General features: G+C 36.8%; 2 protein-coding genes and 2 pseudogenes across 2 annotated transcripts; 3 read left to right on the top strand and 1 right to left on the bottom strand.

Annotated features, from left to right (window-relative positions):
* The first annotated feature begins 1333 nt into the window (after positions 1–1333).
* On the top strand, positions 1334–7082 carry LOC119988780. Its single transcript, XM_038833941.1, has 5 exons — positions 1334–1379; positions 1534–1565; positions 2601–2905; positions 3031–3147; positions 3240–7082. The coding sequence occupies exons 3-5, from the start codon at positions 2624–2626 to the stop codon at positions 6327–6329; spliced, it is 3489 nt and encodes a 1162-aa protein (XP_038689869.1). The 5' UTR covers positions 1334–1379; positions 1534–1565; positions 2601–2623; the 3' UTR covers positions 6330–7082.
* On the top strand, positions 6356–13753 carry LOC119987844 (annotated as a pseudogene).
* A 130-nt stretch (positions 13754–13883) lies between these two features.
* On the bottom strand, positions 13884–15204 carry LOC119989309 (annotated as a pseudogene).
* A 193-nt stretch (positions 15205–15397) lies between these two features.
* LOC119989308 (glutathionyl-hydroquinone reductase YqjG) lies at positions 15398–18089 on the top strand. Its single transcript, XM_038834745.1, has 6 exons — positions 15398–15605; positions 16372–16596; positions 16675–16851; positions 16949–17173; positions 17257–17385; positions 17542–18089. The coding sequence occupies exons 1-6, from the start codon at positions 15519–15521 to the stop codon at positions 17773–17775; spliced, it is 1077 nt and encodes a 358-aa protein (XP_038690673.1). The 5' UTR covers positions 15398–15518; the 3' UTR covers positions 17776–18089.
* Positions 18090–23963: the final 5874 nt, after the last annotated feature.

Raw genomic sequence — 23963 nt, 5'->3', positions numbered from 1 at the left:
TTACTATTGTTTTGTGAGGTGATACCAAATGATACGAACAACCCTTCCCACCTCAACGATTAGCAGTTTGTCCACTTGGGGGAATGATCATGAGTGGCATGAGGCAATGGACGGGGTTGCACAGTGTACTACATCATATGAGCTTAGAAATTTGTTTATCACATTACTATTGTTTTGTGAGGTGATACCAAATGATACGAACAACCCTTCCTACCTCAACAATTAACAATTTGTTCACTTTGGGCCAAGGTTCTCACGGATTTGTCCTCCCAAGCTCACCCCATAATGGATCTAGGAAGTTGGTTCAGCAACAACCCCTGCAAGCCTGAGCCCGTGGATCTACCATTAGAAAAACAGTTGCTAATTATTAAGGGAGTTGGACCCCCTTATATTTAGAACTTCACACCCACATCTAACCGATGTGGGATGTGCATGACAAAGGTGTCCAATGCAAACAGATGATTTGAAACACTATTGTTGAACTTTTTACAGGCTAAGACAGAAGCTTTGGGTTGTCAACCTTACACGTCTTAGATTAAGAAATAAGAAACCAGGTTCTAGTTGAACTAAAAAAAAAAAAACTGGTAAAAAAAAGGTGCATCCCTCATGAGTAAATTTTCAATGCCTGAAGTTGTCCAACTACAAGATCTAAACAACATAGTATTGAGAGAAAAACTTGAGTATAACACCGATGAACTTGAAGTTGAGAATGCTACTCTGGTCCAACAATTGAACAAAGACCAAAAAAAGATGTACGATGTAGTCTTGGCGACTGTCTATGGAGAGAATAGAGGTTTGTTTTACCGTCATGGGGAGACTGATAAAACATTTGTTTATCAAGTAGTAATCACTTAGTTAAGTGCATATCACAATTCAACAACACTCTACGTCAGCTCAATTAAAGCATCCTCTATATTTTTAAAATATTCATTCATTCAATCTTTCTTAATATTTTTTGTGTTAAAAAAATTATTACATTATAAACCAACAAATATATTTTTTACGACTCTTTAAAATATATTAACATAAAAATTAGAGAATAATAAAAATACTTATTGTATTTAATTTGTAAAAAAATATATATTTCTTCATTTTTTATCACAATATATATTCATATTTAATAAAAAATAAGACATCAGAAAGAAGCATGAAAATAATAAAAAGTAATATTTTATTAATAAATTGAGTTAAGCTGATATGGTAAAAATGAGCTAATGCATGTATCTTTTTGTCTTTTTCAATGTTTATCCTATTTTAAAGTATGATTTTTCAATGTTTTGCGCCTAACAAATGCATTTAGTTCAAAACCGACTACGTAGTGCCCTATAAAGACTGGGCCTCGCCTCTGTTCCAAAAACGATCACGTTTCTCCGTATCTGGTAAATCTCTCTCGCTCTCGCTCTCTCTACAATGTCCGTCGCTTCAGAGCAGAATCGCTATTTCTCTAACCCTAATCGGGCAGTTTGTTTTCTGCCTTTTGATCACTTTTTTTATGTACTAACTGATGTAATGTTACCTTGATTTTCTTTGAAGCCAAAAGAGTACTCTCCGACTTCGGTTTTCAGGTTTAGATCTCGCTATCTTCGTTCTCTTCGGGTATAAATCGTTGTTTAACTGTGTATAATGTAATTTCGTTTCTTCTCTCTGTTGGTTTTTATTTTCTCTTGATTTGATGTTTCTTTTGCTTATGGATTCTATTGTTTCGATTAATTAAGTGAAAGTTCGTGAGTTTATGTTTTTTTTTTTTTTTTTATATTTATAATTATGCTAAAAATGATAAAAATTACGAGACGGTTTGATGTAAAGCCGTAGTTGATTTAGGACTTGAATTTGTTATGTGGTTATTGTTTGCTTGGTGGTTGGTCACTGGAACTGTCTGAGCATGTACAAAATTTTGTAAATTTAGAACAAAGGTAAGTGGATCAGAAAATCTGTAGGGAACCTTTTTTGTACGGCTAAATATGGCCTTTTCTTTTTGGATTTTACATGGGGGGTGGTGAGGGAAGGGAAAGTAGTAGTAGTAGTAGAAGAATAATAAACAAAGGCAATAAGGCATGCAGAATTTACCGTCATATTTAGGGAAAAATGTTTGGTCTGTATTTGAAGTTTGAAGTTTTTTGGTCTGTTTTTGAAGTGGAAAACTTTTTTTCTTCGACTTTATTTTTTTGATGCAGTGTCTGAATTAAGTGTTTATATGACTCATAAGTCATAAAATTAGTGTTATGATTCCACATTTCCATCTGTGTTGGTGGATGTTTTTCTTGTCTATTGTTGGTAAAAAAGTTTTTGTTGGCATTGGCGATATCCTTCACCAAGGGTAAACACATAATCCTAAACTTTTTCATTATCAAATATATATGTTTTTGGTCTTTGTCTCTATATATTTTTCAGGTAGCTGCGTGGTTACATATATTATTGCTCCTAGTGCATGATTGACCACTATTTATTGTGGCTGAAGTTTGAATGTATTTCCATGTGCCAGTAAAATTCAAGCTGCTGAAATGAAACCCTTGTAATCTTTCACCAATAATGTTGCACCATGCATTCCCTGCTTTAGCAGTTTAGCTGTCTGTTACTGTTAATTGTCTTTATTGAATCAGACAGCATCACACCTGGAGAAGTGATGGAGTTCAATGAGGAGCAGAATGGGGCTTCAGGAACTATTCCTGAATTTGGTGCAATCTTTATGTCAAATGCTGCTACGAAAAGAGAATGTTTTAAACGTAAACTGTTCGGCCTTCCACCTCGCATGACCCACTTTGTAAAACACGTTAAAACTGGGATGATGTTGTTTATGTTTGAATTTGAGAATAGAGAACTATATGGTGTGTTCCAAGCATGCTGTGATGGTGCAATGAACATTATTCCCAATGCATTCAGCTCATTTGGAAATTTTCCTGCCCAAGTATGTTTTTTTCGTCTTTTAAAACTGTTAGTTACCTTTCATATTTTTTTGGAAGGAAAAATAAAAGAGAAGAACGTTTCAGGGATTTGACACTATCTGTTTTTATGGTCAATTGTCTTGTTTAGGTAAAATTTGTTCCAATTTGGCTATGTAGTCCGCTTCCTGAAGATGAATTTTATGATGCTATCAAAGAAAACTACTTTTCATCAAAGAAGTTCAATTTTGGGCTGGACGAAGATCAGGTTGGATCCTTCTTCCATCAACATCTGACCTCAATGGAAGAAAAGAGTATATCCAGATTTCTTGACGACCATTCTTTTTTCTAAATATGCAGGTCCATAGGCTTTTGTCATTGTTCAGTTTGAGAAAGTTCAAAGACATGACACTGCACAGACAATTTTCCAGAAGTCAATTTACAAGACCAACTGGTTATTCTAGAAGTAAAGTCAGAAAAAGGGTTGATGGTGGCCGGTTATTTTTGACTGATGCCACAGAAGACGAGCATAATTTGGACCACAGTTGCAGGGCAGTCAACTCAATGGATTACCCGAGAGATTCTTTTAGAGGTGATGGAAGATTTGCAAGAAGTGCTTTGTCAGAAGATGAAAGCAAGATGAATGATGAGTTTGGATTGGCAATAAAAAATGACTACTCAGGAAAATTTGGAAGAGTACCTGATAATGACAGGTTTGCATCAACTGATGAAATAGGAAATAAATGTAATGTTGACACTGAGTGTGGGCCTTTCATTTCAACCAAGTATGCTGGATATCCTTTACATGAAATCGGAACTGGAAGAGTTGCTGATGATTTTATATTTGGAATGAGTGACAGAGAATGTGACAGGGAAAATGATATTGAGCCACCTGTGTCAATTGAGTTATCTGGTGTTTTACCGCCTAGCCTCAATAAATCTGTCCTTTACGGCTTGCCCACCTTAGGTACAGATTCTCTAGTTGATGATCACCTTAGACCATCTCCAACTGTCCATTTTCCAATGAAGCCACAAATCACAAGCCTCTCCTCTTCAAAAGTATATGGGGATGCAGTGTCACCTATCTCTAACTTTTCTTCTTCGACTTCTTTTGGTACTAGTGCTATTCCTTATGAGCCCGACGCACCTAGTTTTAGCTACGAAATGTCATCACCTCATTTGGTTGATCATAGTTCTAATTCACCACAGAAACATGCTCGTCAGAAACGTTATGTCAGGAAAATATCTCCTACCTTGGATAGCCAATCGCTTCCGCTGCACAGAGAGCATAAAGTTACAAGCAACTGGTTGGACTGCAAATCTGATGTGGATAATAATGCTTCATTTCCTTACCTCAACTCTTATGAGAACTCCTACAGGACCAGTGTGCATTTCATGGAGCCTGCATATTCTGAAAACAGGCCGAAAAGATATGATGAGAATGAAGATTCTACTGGTTTCGTACGGCATTCTTCTTTATCTTTTCCACCTTTTCCAGAAAAGGGAAATGGTTCGAGGACGGATGAGGAACCTTCTAAGTTCTTTAATCCCATCGAGCCATCTGCTAGGTTTGAGTATAGCTATCCTGTTGGATCAAAACAGGAACATGTTCGTAAAATTCCATGGTGTGAAGATGATGATTCGTTTGTTGTTAATGTGCCTACTTCAAAAGAGGTTCACTGCCTGCAGCAAGATTGTTCTGTAAATGGTAGAGATATAGGTTATGCTGACTTTTCTTCAATCCATGATGACTTCCATCAAAATTCTGATGGCAAGTATTTTGGCTCCAACAATAAAAGAAACAGTGTGTTTTCGCGCTTAGCTTTAGCTCCTGGAAAAATCAAGCCAGAAAATCGTTTGCACATTGGAAATAATGAAAGTGGTGTAGGTAGATCAGTTGATGAATTGATGGCAATGCTGCACCAGAGTCGGCAAGAATGGGTAAAAACAGAAAGCTCTAGATCATCATTCAAACGGCTGGATAGCGTCAAAAATTCAAGCATGAAAAAGCAAATCAGTTTGAATCCCAAGTTACCGAATACTCACTCACAAAAAGCCCACAAAGCCACAAAGACAAATGCCATTCCAGCAGATGAAGAAAACACCAACCAAGTATCTGAAGGAACTCCTTTTGTGGATTTCAAGCGTCGCAGTGAATTGCAGAAACCTCATGTTGACGTTAAAACTGGAGGGACTAATGTGAGTGCTGAGAGTGATGGCTCACTGGGTGGACGCCATAAGAAGAGAAAGTTGATTAGGCCGAACTTCAACAAGAATGACTCATCTGATGACAAGGAGCTTGATGAAGATACTATACAAAATATGCAGGCACCTGGTCACGAAAGTAATGTATATACTGATAAAACTAGAGGTTGTGATGCTCTAAGGAGAAGCTTGGATTGCAAATCCTGGTTACCTCAAAAAGTTGAAGTGTCATCTCATTTGTGTCAAGCGGGTTATGAAGACATGGATGTCATTGCTGGAGGGGACTTATCTAGTCAAGTCAATAAAATGCTAGAGAATTCTGGGGCAACCTTTAGATTTACTCCTGAACATGTAGCAAAGTCATCACAAAATATGTCACCTTCAACCTCATGCAAACAGAGCGGTAATAATGGAGGAAAAATTTTGTCCACGATGGACTCAATTTCTCAAGACTTTGATGATGCTGACCGTATGATCATGCCTGAGGCATCCTTGGAATTACGGGTTGTAAATGTTGAAAAAGAATGTTTGCGTGTGGATCAGGATGGTAGCAATAAAGAGGTGTTAGAAAATGTTGAAGTTATTTGCAAATGTGGCTCAATCAGTGATGAAGCTACCCCTGGTAATTTAAGTGACTCAATTAACGAGATTTCTAAACTGGAAGAAACTGGTGATGAGCTTTTAGGTATCCAAGTAACGGAAGAGAGTGGACAAAATAAACAGCAAGTTTTTCAAAATAGTGGTGAGGCTTCCCCTGGTCTAGATTGTGATAATGCCAGACATATGATTGTGCCGGAGTCATCCTTGGAATCATGGGCTGTCAAAGCTAAAAATGGATGTTTGTATTTCAGTCAGGATTTGAGTGATAAAGAGGATGTTGATGCCTCTTGTAAATGTGGCCTCATCCATGATGAGGAATCCTCTGGTAATTTGAGCAACTCGATTAATCGGGTTTCTGGACTGGAAAATGCTGTCGAAGACATTTTAGGTTTACCTGTAAATGAAGATGGTAGACGAAATAAACAGCTAGTTTTTCAAGACTGTGATGAGGCTGTCCATGGTAACATAAGCAGTTCAATAAATCAGAATTCTGGAACTGGAACTGGAACTGGAACATCAGGTGAGAAGTTCTTAGAAATTAATGTAAATGAAGCTGGTGGAGGAAATAAACAGAGAGGTCCTGAAAACAGTTGTGACAGAACTATGGGTAAATTACGTAGGCCAGTGTTTGATATCATCCCATGAGCTTTCAGGTGCTGGTCTAAATGATGATGGTATGGCAAAGGAAAACCAGGAAGCATATGAAGCTTCTTAAAATTGCTGACTATGGTTACTTTTTGTTGGGGGGACTGGCTGAAAGGTCAAGTTTCAAAAATTTTCTTGGATTTAACCCTGATCCGGAAATTAATTTTTGTGTTTTGTGTTCTGGTAAATGAAATGGACTCTTCTGGTGGTTTGGGTTTGTATCTAAACCTTCAAATATATATTCTGGGTCTGGATTTTGTTTTTGGTATTATACTGCGAAGCAATAGATCGGCCGCTCTATTTTGTTGTCCATGTGCAGTGTTGGTGATGGCAAGACAGGTATTGAACTAGTGATGAAGGTCAAAGAGCACTAGAACTTGAACTTTTACATTTTGTTTGATGGAGCAACTTTAAGAAGTTTGGTTAAACGGGGTTTGTGCAGAAGACATCGACTTTACTTTAACGGGGGGCTTGTTTGAAGGTCGGAAGTAGATTGCAGAAGAAACTGTGATGTCACCTAGACTTGTTTCCTGGAACTTTCTAGTGGTGATTCCCCTTTTTGTTTATGTTGTTTTTCTGACTTGGGCTGTACGTATCTTTTTGCTTGGGGTTGTGAAACTGGGTTGGCAGTTCTTTGATTTAGCTGTTGTACCAGATTATCCTCCATAGAACAATGTTATTTTGTTGACACCAAGAAAAATTAAATTATATTAATTTTAGTCATGATAGTTAAAAGTGTCTTTCAGCTGGTCACTGACATGGTTCTATATGCCTGGTCCTTGCCTTTGTTGCATGACTTTTTCTACTGCAAAGAAAAAGTTCATTATCTCAACTTCCATAATTGATCCAACACTTGTTCTGGGACTGGTTCATTTCTATATTTGTCTTTCGATAGAGTATGGTATATGAAACAGACTTGAAAGGGCATTGTGATAACTTTGCTGTCTTTGCAGATGCCATATCAATCCCAACTCGTAGTATGTATGATTCTCGTTGATTAAAGAGACGTGTGTTATAGTGAAAAATCATTTTGTGATGGTTGGTTCTCTCCGAGCTTAGGACGTACGGTGACCGAGTTTCGCGATCAGACTTAAAGAGTTGAGACACACGGTGACCGAGTTTGGAAGTTAAACCGACCAATTGAGACATTGAAAGTGTTGAGATATGATATTGATATGAATTTGACCACAAAGATTTGCAATTTAATACTTCCAACTCATCTTGTTCTGTAGTTCAAATGACATATCCATTACAAGTAAAAAAATTTACAATTTATGTGGAATTATTGAACGTAAGAACTTTATTAGGCTATCACCAGCAGCAAATATATCGAGGGGCTTGATTAGTGGCCGAGTTAGGAGAAGCCAAAGGTTTGACGAGAGTTTGGCGGTTGTGCCGTTGAAATTTTTTTAGAGCTATTAACCATATATATTATATAATTATTATGAATTTTTGATATCTTGTATGAGTGTCTATCAATTAATTATTATAATTTTATATTAACAATACATATTATACCGTTATTAAAACATATTTTTGGTAATATATAAATTATATATAATGTGTAAAAATTTTCAAAAATTTAGGGGGTTAATGAGTAGAAATACATGTATTTTTAGAAAAGGATGTATAGTTTAATGGGCTACCCGGAGAGAAAGAAATAAGCAACGATACACACGTAGGTCGCAGAAGAAATCACAATGTCAAAACAAATATATACATTTGGACATTAAAAAAACCAAAACCATTCGAGAGGTTGTGGATGAAATCACGCCAATCAGGGAGAGAGTTAGAGAAAGGAAATAAAACGACGTTTAAAGTTGTTAGAGGTTAAGGTTATCGAGCCTTATCAGGAGCAATAAAAGCGCCATTACTAAAGCCCACTATTAATAAAGTCCATTGTTATTAATTAATATATAATATATATTTTTTAAAACCGGGAGATTCCAACCCTGAACACCAATCTTACCACGCAAACTAATGGCTCGGGTGTGTTATTATCAATACCCTAATTATAATTATAGAAGTCGTTTTTTTGAGCCGCTCGCTCTTCCAGTAAATTCAATAAAATCTTCCATACAAAAGAATCCACGTCTCTTTCACTTAAATAGAGTGAAAACGTCTCACTCTTCCAGTAAATTCAATGGAATGTATGTCGAATTAGGGGGTTTCACAATTAGTTCTAAATTGTAGAGTCTACAATTGAAATCCAATGGCTTGAGAGATTTGTCACATCATATCACATTTTTGTTTTTTCATTTTTAAAATTTATATGATTTTTTCTTCATCATTAGATATGAATTGTAAACTCTAGGGAATTGCGGAGCCCCCTCCCCGATAATTCAAAACTAAAATAACTATCAAATGGAATGATATGTATGAACAGTTGTGAAGTCGTGATGCACACATTCCGGTGATCTTACGACGCCAAAAATGCTGCGAACCTCATATCATGGCGGTGCCCGCGCTATGGGGTGTATGTATGCGCCGCAATCTCTGCTCTTCTGCTCCTACTCTCTATCTCCCTCCTATATACCCGCCTCAGTCTCTCGCCTGCTGATAATTATCGACAACGAAATGATGCATTTTCGATCCAATACCCCCTCCTCTCGGACTCCGACGATCGCCAATTTCTCCACCGAAGACAAGATCGACACTCTCGGCGACCAGCTGCAACAAGAGAATGACAACGAATTGTTTGATTGGGAAGACGATGGTGACCAAATTAGCAGTAACAAGGTATCCTCATCTGGGTTTTACTTCTATCGAATTTCTAATGGCATTCGTCGGGCCGTTAATAAGCAGTTTATTGATGATTGAGATAATGATTATGTCGGGTTTAATGAGGGATTGTGTACAGAGGATAAGAGTAAGGCTGCATTTGGGTCGGATGATGTCCCTGTAGATGAAAATATGAGGAGGAAGGTGACAGAGGTGGAAGAAATTGAGGATGCTCTGATGTTGTAGGCGGGGAAGAGGGATTCACCCCTGAGGGAAGGGTTGGGAGAATGGTTTGACAAGAAAGGTGATTTCTTGAGGAGGATAGGATGTTCAAGTCCAATTTGGAGGTGTTGAATCCCTTGAATAATCCATTGTTGCAGGACCCTGATAGGGTTGGGGTCATTACATTGACTAGAGGGATAAGGTGGTCCAGAAATGGTAGTTCAAGCATGTTCCCTTTGGTGGCAAGAAGCCTTTGCATGTTTTGGTGGGGAATGAGGAAGCTAAGGTCTAAGGAAATCAAAACGACAAACATGACATGAGGAGTAAAAGGCATTCTAAAGTGTTGAAGATGTTTCGGGAAGTGAATGTTGAAGGAAACATGAGGAACTAGTGTTCAGGAAAGATGATAAGAGGGGCATTGTGCGGAGGACTTTGGATGACAATGCAGGTAATAGGTTGAAGAGTATGAAGGCAAACAATGTTGACAAGTATTTGCGTTTGACAACTGGAGATTTTTCGAATAAGAGTAATGGAATGCAAGATAATGATGTACATATTGACTTACATAGTAAGCAAGTAAACACTGGAGATCAAAGTTTGAGCGGTAGTACGGATGGGAATACATCACATTGGAGTAGTGGGAGTGAGCTGGTGAGAGATACATCAGCTGGTGAGTTGGGACAAAAGGGTAAGTTGGAGAAACTAGCTTCTAATGCTCATCAAAGAAAGTCTGAGCCTACGAGTCATATATACGCAGATGGGAGGAGATGGGGTTACTATCCAGGCTTGCAATCTAGCCTTTCCTTTTCTGATTTCATGGAGGCATTTTTGAGAAAGAGCAGGTGTGATATGAGGGTTTTTATGGTGTGGAATTCCCCATCATGGATGTATAGTGTTCGACATCAGAGAGGACTTGAAAGTCTTCTCATCCACCATCCTGATGCTGCGTTGTTGTGTTCTCTGAGACAATTGAACTTGATTTTTTCAAAGAAAGCTTTGTGAAGGATGTGTAAGAATCTGGCTTATTTCTTACTAGATTTTTTGCTGGTTTGTCTAGTCTACAATGCCAGCTTGAAGGGATGGTCTTTGTCAACAGTTTCAAAGTTGCTGTTGCTATGCCAAATCTTGATGAATTGTTGAATGATACCCCTGTGCATGCGTTTGCATCCATCTGGTTTGAATGGAGAAAGACAAAATTATATCCAGTTCACTACAGTGAGCTTGTCCGGTTCGCAACCCTCTATAAGTAAGTGTGCTTCGTTATGCAGTTTCTATGTGTTGTATTAGGTAACAAAGCCATGTTGAAATTTCAATTTTGTATCCAAAATTTTATTGCATGTTGTTGTTTATTTTATGCATTAGTGTGAAATGGTAGCACTAAAACAATGCTTTTTAGAGCTACCAAACCAATATGGGTGGAGTTAAAAAGGTAATAGCTATTCATGAGATATAAAAAAAGAAAAAAGAAAAAGAGAAGCAGCTATGGTGTCTCGGAGTGCTACTCATGAACGGAGTATACTGGTTTAACGGGTAGAGCTGCAGCCTGCAGGAGAGCATGTCAAAGGATAATAGCTGTGCTTATCATTTATATTTCATTTGTTAGAGAGGCAGACATGTGTCAAGACGAGTATTCTTTGGACGAGCCATGGGACTTAATTGGTAATGGCTAACTTGGAAAAGGTTGTAGATATAAAATTTTACATAAGAAGCAAACATATTACTTATTGCTTCAAAAATAGGAAATGGATTCATGTAGACTGCAATCCTAGAAACTGTATGGAGAGACTGTCTTGTTGCAGATTTGTCCCTTGCTAGACATTAAGCTGGAACCTACTTATGTTGAATTATTGGCAAATAAAAGAGGACATATTTTCAATGAGCCAATGCAAGTTTTATGTTGAAGCAAAAGGTTTATGGAATATGATATCCTTTTGATTGCAGTTATATATTATTGCTAATAAACTTGTATCCCATTTGTTGGAATTTAATTGTCTATTATTTTAGCATGGTGATGTATTTATCATCAACTTTGAATTCTGTTTGTCGACTATATTGACAAGGTCATTGTGTATTTTCTTTTTGTTCATTTGTGCAGATATGGTGGTATCTATCTGGACATAGATATAATAGTTCTTAAACCATTGTGTCTTCATTAAATAACACTGTTGCTTTGGAGGATCAGCTTGCTGGAAGTTCCTTAAATGGTGCCTTAATGACATTTAAAAAACACAGGTAAGGATGATGTTGCCTTAAACTTTACGATATGGTGCGCTACTTTAGGTGCACCATGTTGGACTGAGATTTAAAACATGTAGATGGGCCTATTTTGTGAGGATTCCCTCTATGGTGAGGTTTTCTCCTGTTCTCCTTTCCTATTGAAAATGATGATCTATGCCTTTTTTTCCCGAAAAATAAATTAACAATTTCCAAGTTTTGCAAAAAATAGTATGGGGTGATTTTAGCCCTTCCTAAATGATGATCTTGATGGTTAGAGATATTTCGTTTTAGCAACGTGAATGTGATTCTAGTTAAGTCATTCTCTAGTCTCTATTGCTGCTTTATTTGATTATCTCTGATATTCTTGGGAAAGGAGCGTTAGAGATTTGTTATTTAAAGGAACCATTATCTCAAAACTGTGTTAGAAGGAGGACATATAAACTGAATGAGGAAGATTTTAACTATCTGAATCTAACATATCCTCCCCTGAATAATCAGATTTTAGGAATTTCATTTGTCAGCCCTTCTCCAGTTGGTATCCTTTCTTCTTTTCCTCCTGTCTTTACCTTTCAGTTAAAGGACATTGTTTTTGTTTCTACATGGAGTAATTTGGTTGCTTAGATCATGGAGGCGAAATCCCTTCAATTGATATTCTTTTGGTTTTTGTGAAGGAGCATGGGATTAAGGAAATAACTTCTTTGAGAAAGTAATGAGAGAAAACTGAATATCCTACCATGCCTTGGTCTTATTATTAATCAATGATGAGAACTTGATACCATTTGATGTTTGCTTGTCCTTCTGACGCAGCGCCTTCATCATGGAATGCTAGAAAGAGTTTTACTTGACATATGATGATACACGCATGCGGTGCAATGGAGCTAATCTATTGACCAGAGTTGCAAAAAGATTTTTGAGCAAAGCAAGTAAATCCATTAGAGAGCTGGAATTAAAAGTGCAACCTTCTTACACGTTCTTCCCGATTTCTAAGTATATCACAAGGTATCATTACAAACCTAATGTTGTTATTTCACATTCCTGCATATGACCATATTTGGAATGCCCAGTTTCTTATGGTGGGACCTGACTTATTTGGATCGGTGGACATAATAAACAAGGGTACTCAGATTTCTTCAAAAATTCAGTTACATGATTTTTTAACTGGTGACTAACTTTCTGATGTGATGTTATTCCCTTCTCATGCTTTAGCCTTAACTGATATTTGAAAATCTACCTTATGACAAATTGTTGGAATTAGAAGAATGCTTGTCCTTCCACTGTCTATTTTCTTCATTGGGCCATAGTTCGTCTTTAGACTAGTCCATGACATGTTTCATTGCTTGAGGTTAGATGCATGAAAAGTAAATGACATGGATAGGCTGTTTCTCAGTCTCCTTTGCACGTATTTGGAGGGGAAGGACACAAAAAATCTTTGTGATGGAGACTTTGTCCATGTTGAAACTTGAAGAAAGTCCCATAGCCTTCTCTTTCCTTTTAGGTTCCTCGGTGTTTCAGCAGTCATTTATTCCTTTCTGAGGCCTTTGGATTGTTGTTATGCACCTGTGCTGGCAGTGGCTTTACTAAAATATCTAGTTTGCATGTATATCAGTTTAATTTTCTTTCACCTAAATTGCAGTTTTTTACTTAGATTAGTACGTATTTGATCCTATATTGCTTGGCTCATGTCCTTCTGACTATTCTTCCTCGTTAATTTTTAGTTTATTTGAACTGTATACAGATACTTCGTGACACCAACAACAGAGTCCGGAAAAAATCAGGATGATACTCTATTCAACACAATTCTTATCGAATCGTTAATATTTCATTTCTGGAACAACTTGACATCTTCTCTCATCCCAGAGCCAGAAAGCCTTGTAGCTAGGCTTATCAACCGCCGTTGTATCCATTGCTTGGACGTTCTGTGAATTTTACGGAAGTTTTCAGGTTTATCTAAACGATTGAACTCAGTTAAGGTATGATGAGTAATGACATCCTCCTTTATGAAAACCTTGTTTGTTTAGTTGCTGCTCAAGAATATATTAAGCCGAGCTCTTCCAACCTGATAATTATCTCCAAACATGAAGCATGCTTGTTCTTTTTGTTGTAGAGTTTTGTGTCAAACCCGTCCAAGAAATAAGGTAGCATTGAAATGTTGGTTCCTCAACAATTTTGTATGAATCAGGCTAAGCATTTTTTTGCTGTGGTAGTCGCCAAAATCTGTAAAGAATCAATTATTCGATAGAAATTATCATTTGTTTGACATGTTCCCAAGTTTTTTCTTTTTCTAGTCTTTTTACTTATTATTTATTCTTGCCTTTAAGGTCTTTTTTTTAATGATTCTTCATATGTGCATTCTTTCTCTGGACTATTGGTCAGCGTGATCATTCTACCTCCTTTAGGCAAAAAAACATGAACTGTAGAAATTTAAATTCGAGGCTGCATGATACTGCTGGGCATAGTTGGGATTCAGTATGCAATGCCTGACAGGAGTAATGGCTAAATCTTTTTTGTTGTGCATTTTTATTTCATAGGTAAGTAGGTATATTTGAACAAGCAAAGCATCATTACTCTATGAATATCAACCTTGAAAACATGAAAAAGGAGGTCATTCCCCAACAACTTGCTGAGCTAGCCCTATTTGCATTCCTATATTGTTCTTCTCTCAAGCTTCATCTTGCCTTTTGAGGTATCAAAAGGAAGATGTAGTGGAAAAAATGAAAGGGACCTATTGTGTCCTAGTCCATAGCATTGAGACTAAAGCATCTCCTTTTCACAGGATTTAAAAACCATTGCACCAGGAACCTCCTCCCATTTGATTCCATTGACATTTTTACTCATTCTCCGTGGGTCCCTTGACCCCACCCACATAGCTACCACCTGCACCAGACCCATACACACCCAAACACATGTCTGCAATCTCATGTGGTGCTGTCGGATCATTTCCGGTGTACCACACATTCACAAGTGGATTGCTGGACACTTTCTGCTAGCTCATGAGATCATTCCATCAGCACCTGCAGCTCCATTTGGTGGTTTCATTATGTTGTTGCCTCCATATGTGCTTGGTAGTGGCTTGCCTGAATATTTTGGCCAGACAAATGCGTAAGCTAACATGCCCGGGCATTGGGTTCCACTATAGCCAACCCAAGCATAGGGCATAGTTACACCAACAATGTTTGGGAAGTGTAGTATAACCCACATGCTGCTCTATAGAAATCTTGAAAGTAGAGATCATTGTGAGCATTGAGAGGTAATGCTATGGGATGTGAAGTGACTGCATTTTTGATGATAGATTGGATGGCTAAAGCGGCTAAGATAACCACCATGTGAGTATCTTGAGTCATAGATCAGAAGAGTCGTACCCATGGGACTGAAGGTCTGCTAGATCAGAAGAGCCTTCATAGTTCTTTGCCTGGTAGAATTGCTTGCCTTCATAGTTCTTTACGAGTCCAATTATATATTTTTTGTCCCAAAGAAAAAGATAAATTGAACATGAAAAAGACAACACATTTAGACCATTGAATATGATCTGAAAATTTGTTTCTCTCTATGATGATGAAGTTGATTTTTGTATGGGCCCTCTAGTGGGATCAAATATCGTTATGACGAAAAAACATAATAAATGAAAAAATTGATTTCATTACAGAAGAGATACTCCTTGTACAAGAAACTGCTGTCATATGGTCACTCCTTCACATTCAATGAGCAAAACCCACAAAAAGTACGATTTATAAAAACGATTCCTGTTCTCTGTTGCATAAAAACTGCAAAGAAAATCCCATGAGAAATTTAATATGTGATTTTGTTGAGAAGAAATGAAAAATAGACACATGTCACTGCAGTAGGTATTGTGTAGACTGTATAACAATGTTTTAAAAATCGGATTTTTAATCATGTCGGTAGACCACCGATGAGGCGATAACCGGTTTAACCGGAAGTTGAAGTTTTGAGTTTTCTTCCTTTGGATTTTGGCAGGTGATTGGAATACAAAATAGAAAACATTGAACATAGACGCTACTTTGTTAATGGCGAATGTTTGTTTCACGAAGCAGAGTTGACCTATTGTTTGGCCCAAAGAAGATCAACTCCTCGTTCGCTCTCCCGATCTTTCCATTCAAGGTAAATGCTTCACAAACTTTTCTTTACTCCTTACTTTTTTTCGTTCTCTTCCACTCTTGTCTGATTCAATTCGATCTTTCTCTTGTTGTTATTGGAATCAAACTTTCTTGATTGTGTATGTGGATTACTTTGAACGGGTGTTTGTGAAACTAGTAAAGTTGAGATCTTGCTTGCACGAATTTCTGGGTTTGATTCCATTTTCTTCAATTAAATCAGCAAATCCTCTGTACTGAATTTCACGATTTTTTATTTTACTTTCGCACATCTGATCCATGCGTTGATTAATAGGTAGACAGGATTGTCCGAGATTTGTCTTTTGATTTTCTTCTTTTTCTTGGGCGACTTTTATTTGTTAAATTTCTGGGATGTTTGGTTACTTCCCAGATCATTTGGTTTAGGATTGGTGCTCCATTTGCAATTTGATGGATATAGGGATTTGCTTATGAATGTTAGAGGCTTTATTGGTAATAGTTACTAGCTTGTTTCATTATAGAATTTTGTTAATTAGGTGCTTAAAGTCTTAGCAATGGAATGAAATACTTATCTCCGAAATCGAAAGTGAGAAAACAAGAAGGAAAAACAGAATGTTAATAAAACACAAAACACAGAGCAGCACTATATCAAGAACAACAAAATGGTCATGTATACATGTTGATATATGATTTTGTCATTGCGGACATTGAGCTTCGATTTATAATATATTTAGTTGATGCAGTCATAGTCTTGAGGATGATGCACTAATTTATCTGAGTAATGCATTCTTCAGTACTCCTTTAGAATGGCTCGATCCGCTGTTGATGAAACATCAGACAGTGGGGCTTTTATGCGTACTGCTTCAACATTTCGTAACTTCATTTCTCAAGATCCAAGTTCCCAATTTCCTGCTGAGTCTGGCAGGTATCATCTATATATATCATACGCTTGTCCTTGGGCATCCCGATGCCTTGCGTACTTGAAGATTAAAGGACTTGACAAAGCCATCAGTTTCACGGTAAATACATGAAAGTTTTCATTAGTAGATTGAAGTTCTAATGATATAAGTAATATTGTCTATAAATACTTTGCTCAGTCTGTCAAACCCATATGGGAAAGAACGAAGGAAAGCGATGAACATATGGGATGGGTTTTCCCTACTTCAGCGACAGAGGAACCAGGAGCTGAACCTGACCCTTTGAATGGCGCAAAAAATATCAGACAACTTTATGAGCTTGCAAGTACCAACTACTCGGGGAAGTACACTGTACCTGTATGTTTAACCCTCCTGTATGATATTTTATGATTTCTTTCTTCGAGCCTCCCAGTGAAAATTTCTTCTCATAAGTTTGAATTTTTGCCAATGCTAGGTGCTGTGGGACAAGAAACTCAAGACGATTGTTAGTAATGAAAGTTCTGAGATAATCCGTATGTTCAATACTGAATTCAATGATATAGCTCAGAATGCAGCTTTGGACCTATATCCTCCTCAATTGCAAGCTCAAATTAATGAAACGAATGAATGGATATACAATGCGATTAATAATGGTGTTTATAGATGTGGTTTTGCAAGGAAGCAAGGGCCTTATGAGGAGGTAAGAACTTTTTTAGTAATCTGAATTGGATCAGGGCTTTGTCATTGGAATTCACCATACTTGCTTATTTTTCTTTCTCGTAGGCTGTGAAAGAGTTATATGAAGGCTTAGACAGGTGTGAGGAGATACTTGGAAAGCAACGATACATCTGTGGAAACACATTGACTGAAGCAGATATACGGTTATTTGTCACCATCATAAGATTTGATGAGGTACTGTTATTAGAGTTTCTAATGACATGAAAGACTCTTTGCTCTTTGGTTCTTCTGCGTTTTGTCCTTCCTCTCGTCTTTTTATGCAGCGAAACAGAAATGGTAATCATAAAGAAATGTAATCCTTGAAAGTTTTTTTCATTGTGATCGTCATAGGTTTATGCTGTACACTTCAAGTGCAACAAGAAACTACTAAGAGAGTTCCCAAATCTGTTCAACTACACCAAAGACATTTATCAAGTACCTGGTATGAGTAGTACTGTCAACATGGAGCATATCAAGCGGCACTATTATGGAAGTCATCCTTCTATCAATCCATTTGGGATCATTCCTCTTGGCCCCAATATCGACTTTTCTTCTCCGCATGACAGGGAGCGGTTTTCTGTCTAGATGGGATATGTCGACAAACTATGAAACAAATGTCTTTTGATTTTCAAGTTTGTCCTACTTTTCTGCTGAAATAAATGGCTGCTGAAGTTATTGAAGAAATGGGTCTTAGATTGGGGTAATAAGGGCATGCTCATATGGATTGCTGAAGTTTGTGTGCTAAACTATTGTACTATCTGTATAATGCCGGATGTGTTCGTTTGTTGATGCTTTGAGTGATTTTAAGTGAAAGTTTGTTATCGACAGTGTTAAGGTTCTTTTGCTTTGGTTTTTGACACAAAGCTCAAATAACCAATGCGAGTAATTTTCTCTGCCTATTTTATGTAGATACGAATTGGATTTTTTCATAAAAATTTGATATCCATTACTTTGGAAATAAATTAATGTTTAATTATCAATTAATCATGGTTTATACACTCCAATAAAAGTATTATACCAATAAGTCCTTAAGCTAAACATTAAAATTTCATGGAAAAATTAGAAATAAGTCACTTAACTAAAAGTTTTGTTCCAATGATGAAGGCCTAGGCCGTCGTAGTGGAACGTTCTAGTAGCTTGTCCATATCAACAGAGGAGTTGTCAAGCAAGAAGAATTCTTTTTGGTTAAGAACTTGTGATAGTTAGCTTTTCTTTATTGTCGTAGTTACTATTTTAATTAGTGTTTGCTTTCATTTAGCTTAGCTTGGTAAAAGAGTAATTTTCTATTTGGATTTGAAGTAGTAGTTAAGTAGGATTTGCTTTGTCTTCCTTTGGTTATATAAGCCGTTAAAATATTACGTGGTTATTCATTTAATCAATCAAATTAAAAAAAAAAAAGAGACTTGTTCTCAAAATCGAGAATTTTCACATTAAAACCCTTCATCACTCCCATGCCAGCTATTCCGGATTATCATCTGATTCTCAAGTTCACTTTTCTTCAAGGAAAGAAGAGTTAAACACCGACGCTGCAATTGTCGATCTCGAGATTGTCGTGATCTCAGCAAAGCATCTCAAAAAGGACGACGTGGATTCTAACAAAGGTGATCATCACAGCGATGATAGCCGATTAGGGTCTACATCGAATACATTAGAGCAATCATCAATTGAAGATGAGGAGGATGATCTGAATGAATTATCAACGCCTATTTTCGATGAAGAAAAAGAGGAAAACTTGAACTTGAATTCTATTGATTTTGGGATAGATGAACAACATCCCCGGTATTCGATGACTATCCAAATGAAGAAGATCAATTGCTGCAAAAGGAGAACAAAGAAGAAAAAATGAAGGAGAAAACTCACATTATTCAAGAAGCAAATCTTAACCATATTATGGGGCTTGTTGAATATGTCGATTTTGTCATTCCCAATTGGTTTAGCAAGGTTAATAATCCTTCGGTCTCTTTGATAATTGAAGTTGAGGATTCAAGGAAGAATTGATCGGAGACATGCTTCTTCGTATCAATGATGTTATTCTCGACAGGGTTTTTACTACTATAACTCTTTAAAATTCGAGGTCGAGTTTTCTCCAACAAGGGGAGGTTCATGTAGTGGTTGTAATTTCCTTTGAGGATAAAGATTCTCTTGAAGGGGATGAGAATGATGAAGACCTAGGCCATTGTAGTGGAACATTCTAGTAGTTTGTCCACTTCAGCAGAGGAGTTGTCAAGCAAGAAGAATTCCCTTTGATTAAGAACTTGTGATAATTAGCTTTCCTTATTAAATAGCTTTTTTTTTATTGTCGTAGTTACTATTTTAATTAGTGTTTGCTTTCAATTAGCTTAGCTTGGTAGTCAAGGAATAGTTTTCTATTTGGATTTGAAGTAGTAATTAAGTAGGATTTGCTTTGTCTTTCTGTGGCTATATAAGTCGTTAGAATATTAGGTTGTTATTCATTCAATCAATCAAGTTGAACAAAAATAGGAGACTTGTTCTCAAAACCGAGAGTTTTCTCTCAACCCAGTCTTATTCTTAATTCTGTTAAGATCAAGGTTTTCATCATCCAATATGGACATTCCAATAAATTTTGTTCCATAAGATCCATTGAGTTTTAAAGTATTCCATAAAGAACAAAAAATTATAAACACTTATTTTATTAATAGAAATATCCTCATCTTCTTATTTTCCCCATTTGACACCCAAATTTGAGCTTCTTCCTTCGTCAACTATTCCAACCAGTCAATGGGTAGGAATTGTGCACTTAGGTTTGGTTTACATTCCCGTGGTGGTGGCTTGCAACCACGGCGTCTCTGCCTCCGAATTGGACACTTTTCTTCACCGTTGGCCGTGACTTCAAGGTCAAAATTAGGTGGAATCAGCAGTTGACGACGATGAATAATGGTTAGGGGTTGCTTGGGTGCTTCGTTTTGGTGGGTCAACGACACCATGCCTGGGAATCTGCTAATTTGTTATCTGTTTTGAACTACTGATATGTTATCTATTTCTAATATCTATTATCTGTTTCTTAAAGATAAGTATGGTGAAACATATAACATTATGGGAAAATATATAACATTTCAACATACCCAAAAAAGCTAACATATAAACAAATCCAAAATAGATTCATCACAACCAGAACCAGAAGAAAAAGAAAATACAAAAAAAAGAAGAAAGGTGATGCGGCTTTTCAGATTTAATACCAAAACTAGGCCTGTCCATTGGGCTGGGTTTCGGGTTATCGGATGGGTTTGACTCGATCGGGTGTTTTTTTGATGAGGGAGTGACCTAGGGGACACCGAGTCACTGGGTTTCTCAGGTTACCAGATAACATTTGAGGACTCAGCAAATTCAGGCAGAAGAAGAAAAATTGATGCAAATTTGAGGCACTCACAACACAGAATGCAAGCAACAAAAGCTAAGGTAAGTAATAAAACAAAGCCAAATCGAGTGAAAGCAAGACAATTGTGTTCATTGAATCAATGAATCCTTAAGATTTCGTGAACAAAGAGTCACGAGAGTTACAAGAATCAGAGCTATCTCCTCCAATCGAAAGATTTTGTGCATCCTGAAGAACTCTGTTATTTGGGCCTTGACTTATTACGTTGATTTCAATGTCAAAATAAAAATTGGGCCTTGTTCTCTCTAGTCTCTACCATGAGTCCATCACTCTATTAGATTATTAATGCTAGAAATTGGGCCTTGTTCTCTCCACCATCCATCACTCTATTAGTGCATATATTTGTGATATCCCACATCGAAAACAAAACAAGAGAAGCTCAAGGAAATGCTTTAAAAGCATAGAGAGGTCTGTAGATATCAAATACTTTTAAGTTTTATCAAAATGTTTTTTTATCTGGGTTATCGAGTGACCTGATAGCCCGAAAAGTATAAAAATAACAATCTGAAACCTGACCCTATTATGGACTTTTCGGGTTGAGTTTGGCCCAGACCGATAAAAAAGATATCAAACCTGTCCGATAAGTCTCAGGTCGGTCCAGGTTTATAAATTAATGGACACCCCTAACCAAAATAAATATAATATCAGTAAACCCAAACATAGATCTAATTTCAACAGATGAAGTTTTCAATTTTCTTTCTCTATTTTCTCTCTTTAGACTCGTAGATCTTATTGAAGAAGAAAGATCTAGAGGAAGCTTTTGGTTTTTTACAAAGAACGGGGTAGTTAGGTAATTTACTTAAAATAAAATTAAAAGATAGTTTTACCCTTATCTATATTTATGCACTGTGTTTTACTCTATTATGCCATACTGACACCATCCCTTTTTTATTTAAACAATTTTCAAAATATCTTATCTCTCAAAATACATTTCTTATTTTATATATATATATATATATATGTATATATATATATATATATGTATATATATATCTCTGTGTGTGTTATATTCAGGATCAACACAAAAATATTTTTCCAATGAGACCTACTGTTGATATTTTTTGGAATTGAAAAAACCAGATCAAATATAGTATTGATTTAAATAAGAGAGCTTCATGCTTTTGTGCATTGGTTAATCATATAGAAATCATGACTGAAAATTTCAACTTTACTCTAGGTAAATCATATTAGACACATAAGAATGTTCATATGAAATTTCATAACAAATAGAGCACATATGATCACTGTTAGGTCTAAATTAACCTTACTAGCAAGTGTAGTAGTCGGCGACTACAACACAATGATAAGCAAGGGTCGAATCCACAGGGATGGAGTTATGTCTAATCCAAATGTATACTTGTATGTATGTATGGACAATGCAAAAGTGTAAAGTTTCACTCAAGTTTGTTTGGTTTAACAATTGAACTAAAGACAAGCAAATAGTAAAGTGTTCTTGGTATTTTCTTGGAATAAGGATGCAAATTACGCTAATGCAACTATCACTAATGCAACTAATATGAATGAGATGAGTTAATGAATATGAGATGAACACCAAGGCTTCGGAATCTCCCTTGGCAAATGACTTACAAAGAGACAAATTCACACACACATTTGCTAATTCGGGCATAACGAATCTGTACCTAAGTCGGTTTAGCGCACTTAAGCCAAATCTCCCTAAAATTGATTACTAGCCAACTTATTGGTCTAGGTCGGATATTCCTAAATACATTCTAGCCATCTTATTGGTTTAAACATGCAAAGGAATTCATGAAGTTCCATGGAGATTAGGATTCATATAAATTGTCACCTAATTAAAGGAAGACACATTCATAACCAAGAGTTTCAAGAAGCATAATCTACTTGACATATTACAGTCTAAGAAAATTCTTCAAACAATTTCATCCAAAAACCTAAAGTGTGGGCCAAACACAACAAGCATGAAGAAATTGCAATCAAGCATAGAAACACAAGATTTATACCCAAATCAACTCATATATATGTAAATCAAGTCATATACAAAATCATCAAACCTAAGACTTCATCCTAGCCTTGGCAAAAGTGGTTTAGTTACACATAGAGAGAGAAGAACACAGAGAGAGAAGAGAGTGGCATGAATAAACCCCAAATACTGAGATAATCCAAGTTGGGTTGAAGTATTCCTCTTCCAAGCTCCAAGAATCTCTTTTCCCCTCTATTTTCGCTCTCCAGAAGTCTGTTTGAAGTGTCAAAAGTGTTATGTCGCTAGGGCAAATCACGAATTAAAGCTGGCCCAAAAGCTGTTTTATGCGCCTAGACGTGTTGAATTCATGCCTAGGCGCGCGCCTAGGCGCAAGCTCATATTTTCGGTTCTCTTCATATATGCTCCCTGGACTGGGCGGACGAAATTATTCTGGGCGTGCATAAATGTTGTACCTAGGCGCACCTCGCCTAGGCGTGAGCCTAGGCACACTTCTTCACCAAAATCTCTGGATCTACCCTTGGAAACTTCAAACGACTATAACTTCTTCTCCATATAACCTTCATTTGAGTGATTTTGGAGTATACGGAAAGCTTGAGATGTCTAGTTTCCAATGCCTTTTGTTTCGCTTGATTCCAATAACTTTGCAGAAAGGTATGACCATGTGAACACACGAAGGTCGGTGGACATTTTCTCCAATTCAACCCCTTTTCCGCCACTTTTCATCCAAACCCGACTTTTCCCTACAAAAAGCATAACATCCCATAAACATACTAAATTTATTATTAATAGAGGCTTAAGAGAGATGATTAACTACCAAAATTATAGGTATTTACATACCTATCAAACACGCCACACTTAAACCCTACTCGTCCACGAGTACAACTAAACTAAACATAGCTATGAAATAAAATCCTAACTCACTAACACAGGAATCGTGGTTGCATTTAGCATATGCAACAAGCCGTTAAACCCCTAGGTGTCCCTAGTGGAGGAGTTTTGTATCCTGAGGGCTTACAAGAATGACACCCACAAACGTTTAAGTCTCAAGAGATCAAGCACCCCACACTTCATCCGCACTATATACTCATGGAAAATTCTCAGCCTACTCAATTCGTCTTTTTAGATGGCATGTAGTGCTAAGAGGAAATGCATAAAAGTGTGACTTCCAAGAGTTTATACATGCTAAACATAGTCACATTACAAGACTCCCAAGAACAACCAAGCAAATATATCAAGGCACATTTATTTATATATATATACTACTCTATCTAAATGCCTTTTTTTTTCTTTTTCTTTTTTTTAATCTAGGACCGTGCAATGCTCACTCCATTAAACTTTCTAGTCAACCCATGTAGCGAGTTCTTAACCAATGACTCCCAACCAGTTGGTTTAGGGCATTAGGTGATAAAGCACCCCTCG

The sequence above is a fragment of the Tripterygium wilfordii genome, chromosome 21 (genome assembly GCF_013401445.1).
Source record: "Tripterygium wilfordii isolate XIE 37 chromosome 21, ASM1340144v1, whole genome shotgun sequence".
NCBI classification, from domain to species: Eukaryota; Viridiplantae; Streptophyta; class Magnoliopsida; order Celastrales; family Celastraceae; genus Tripterygium; species Tripterygium wilfordii.
Note: the sequence above shows the minus strand (reverse complement) of the source record. Positions and strands in the feature narration are given on the sequence as shown.

Coding starts and splice junctions, on each gene's coding strand:
- LOC119988780 (XM_038833941.1), top strand. CDS start 2,624: ATGGAGTTCAATGAGGAGCAGAATGGGGCTTCAGGAACTATTCCTGAA. Junction 2,906..3,030: donor TTGGAAATTTTCCTGCCCAA/GTATGTTTTTTT, acceptor TGTCTTGTTTAG/GTAAAATTTGTTCCAATTTG. Junction 3,148..3,239: donor TTGGGCTGGACGAAGATCAG/GTTGGATCCTTC, acceptor CTAAATATGCAG/GTCCATAGGCTTTTGTCATT.
- LOC119989308 (XM_038834745.1), top strand. CDS start 15,519: ATGTTTGTTTCACGAAGCAGAGTTGACCTATTGTTTGGCCCAAAGAAG. Junction 17,174..17,256: donor AGCAAGGGCCTTATGAGGAG/GTAAGAACTTTT, acceptor TCTTTCTCGTAG/GCTGTGAAAGAGTTATATGA. Junction 17,386..17,541: donor CCATCATAAGATTTGATGAG/GTACTGTTATTA, acceptor TGATCGTCATAG/GTTTATGCTGTACACTTCAA.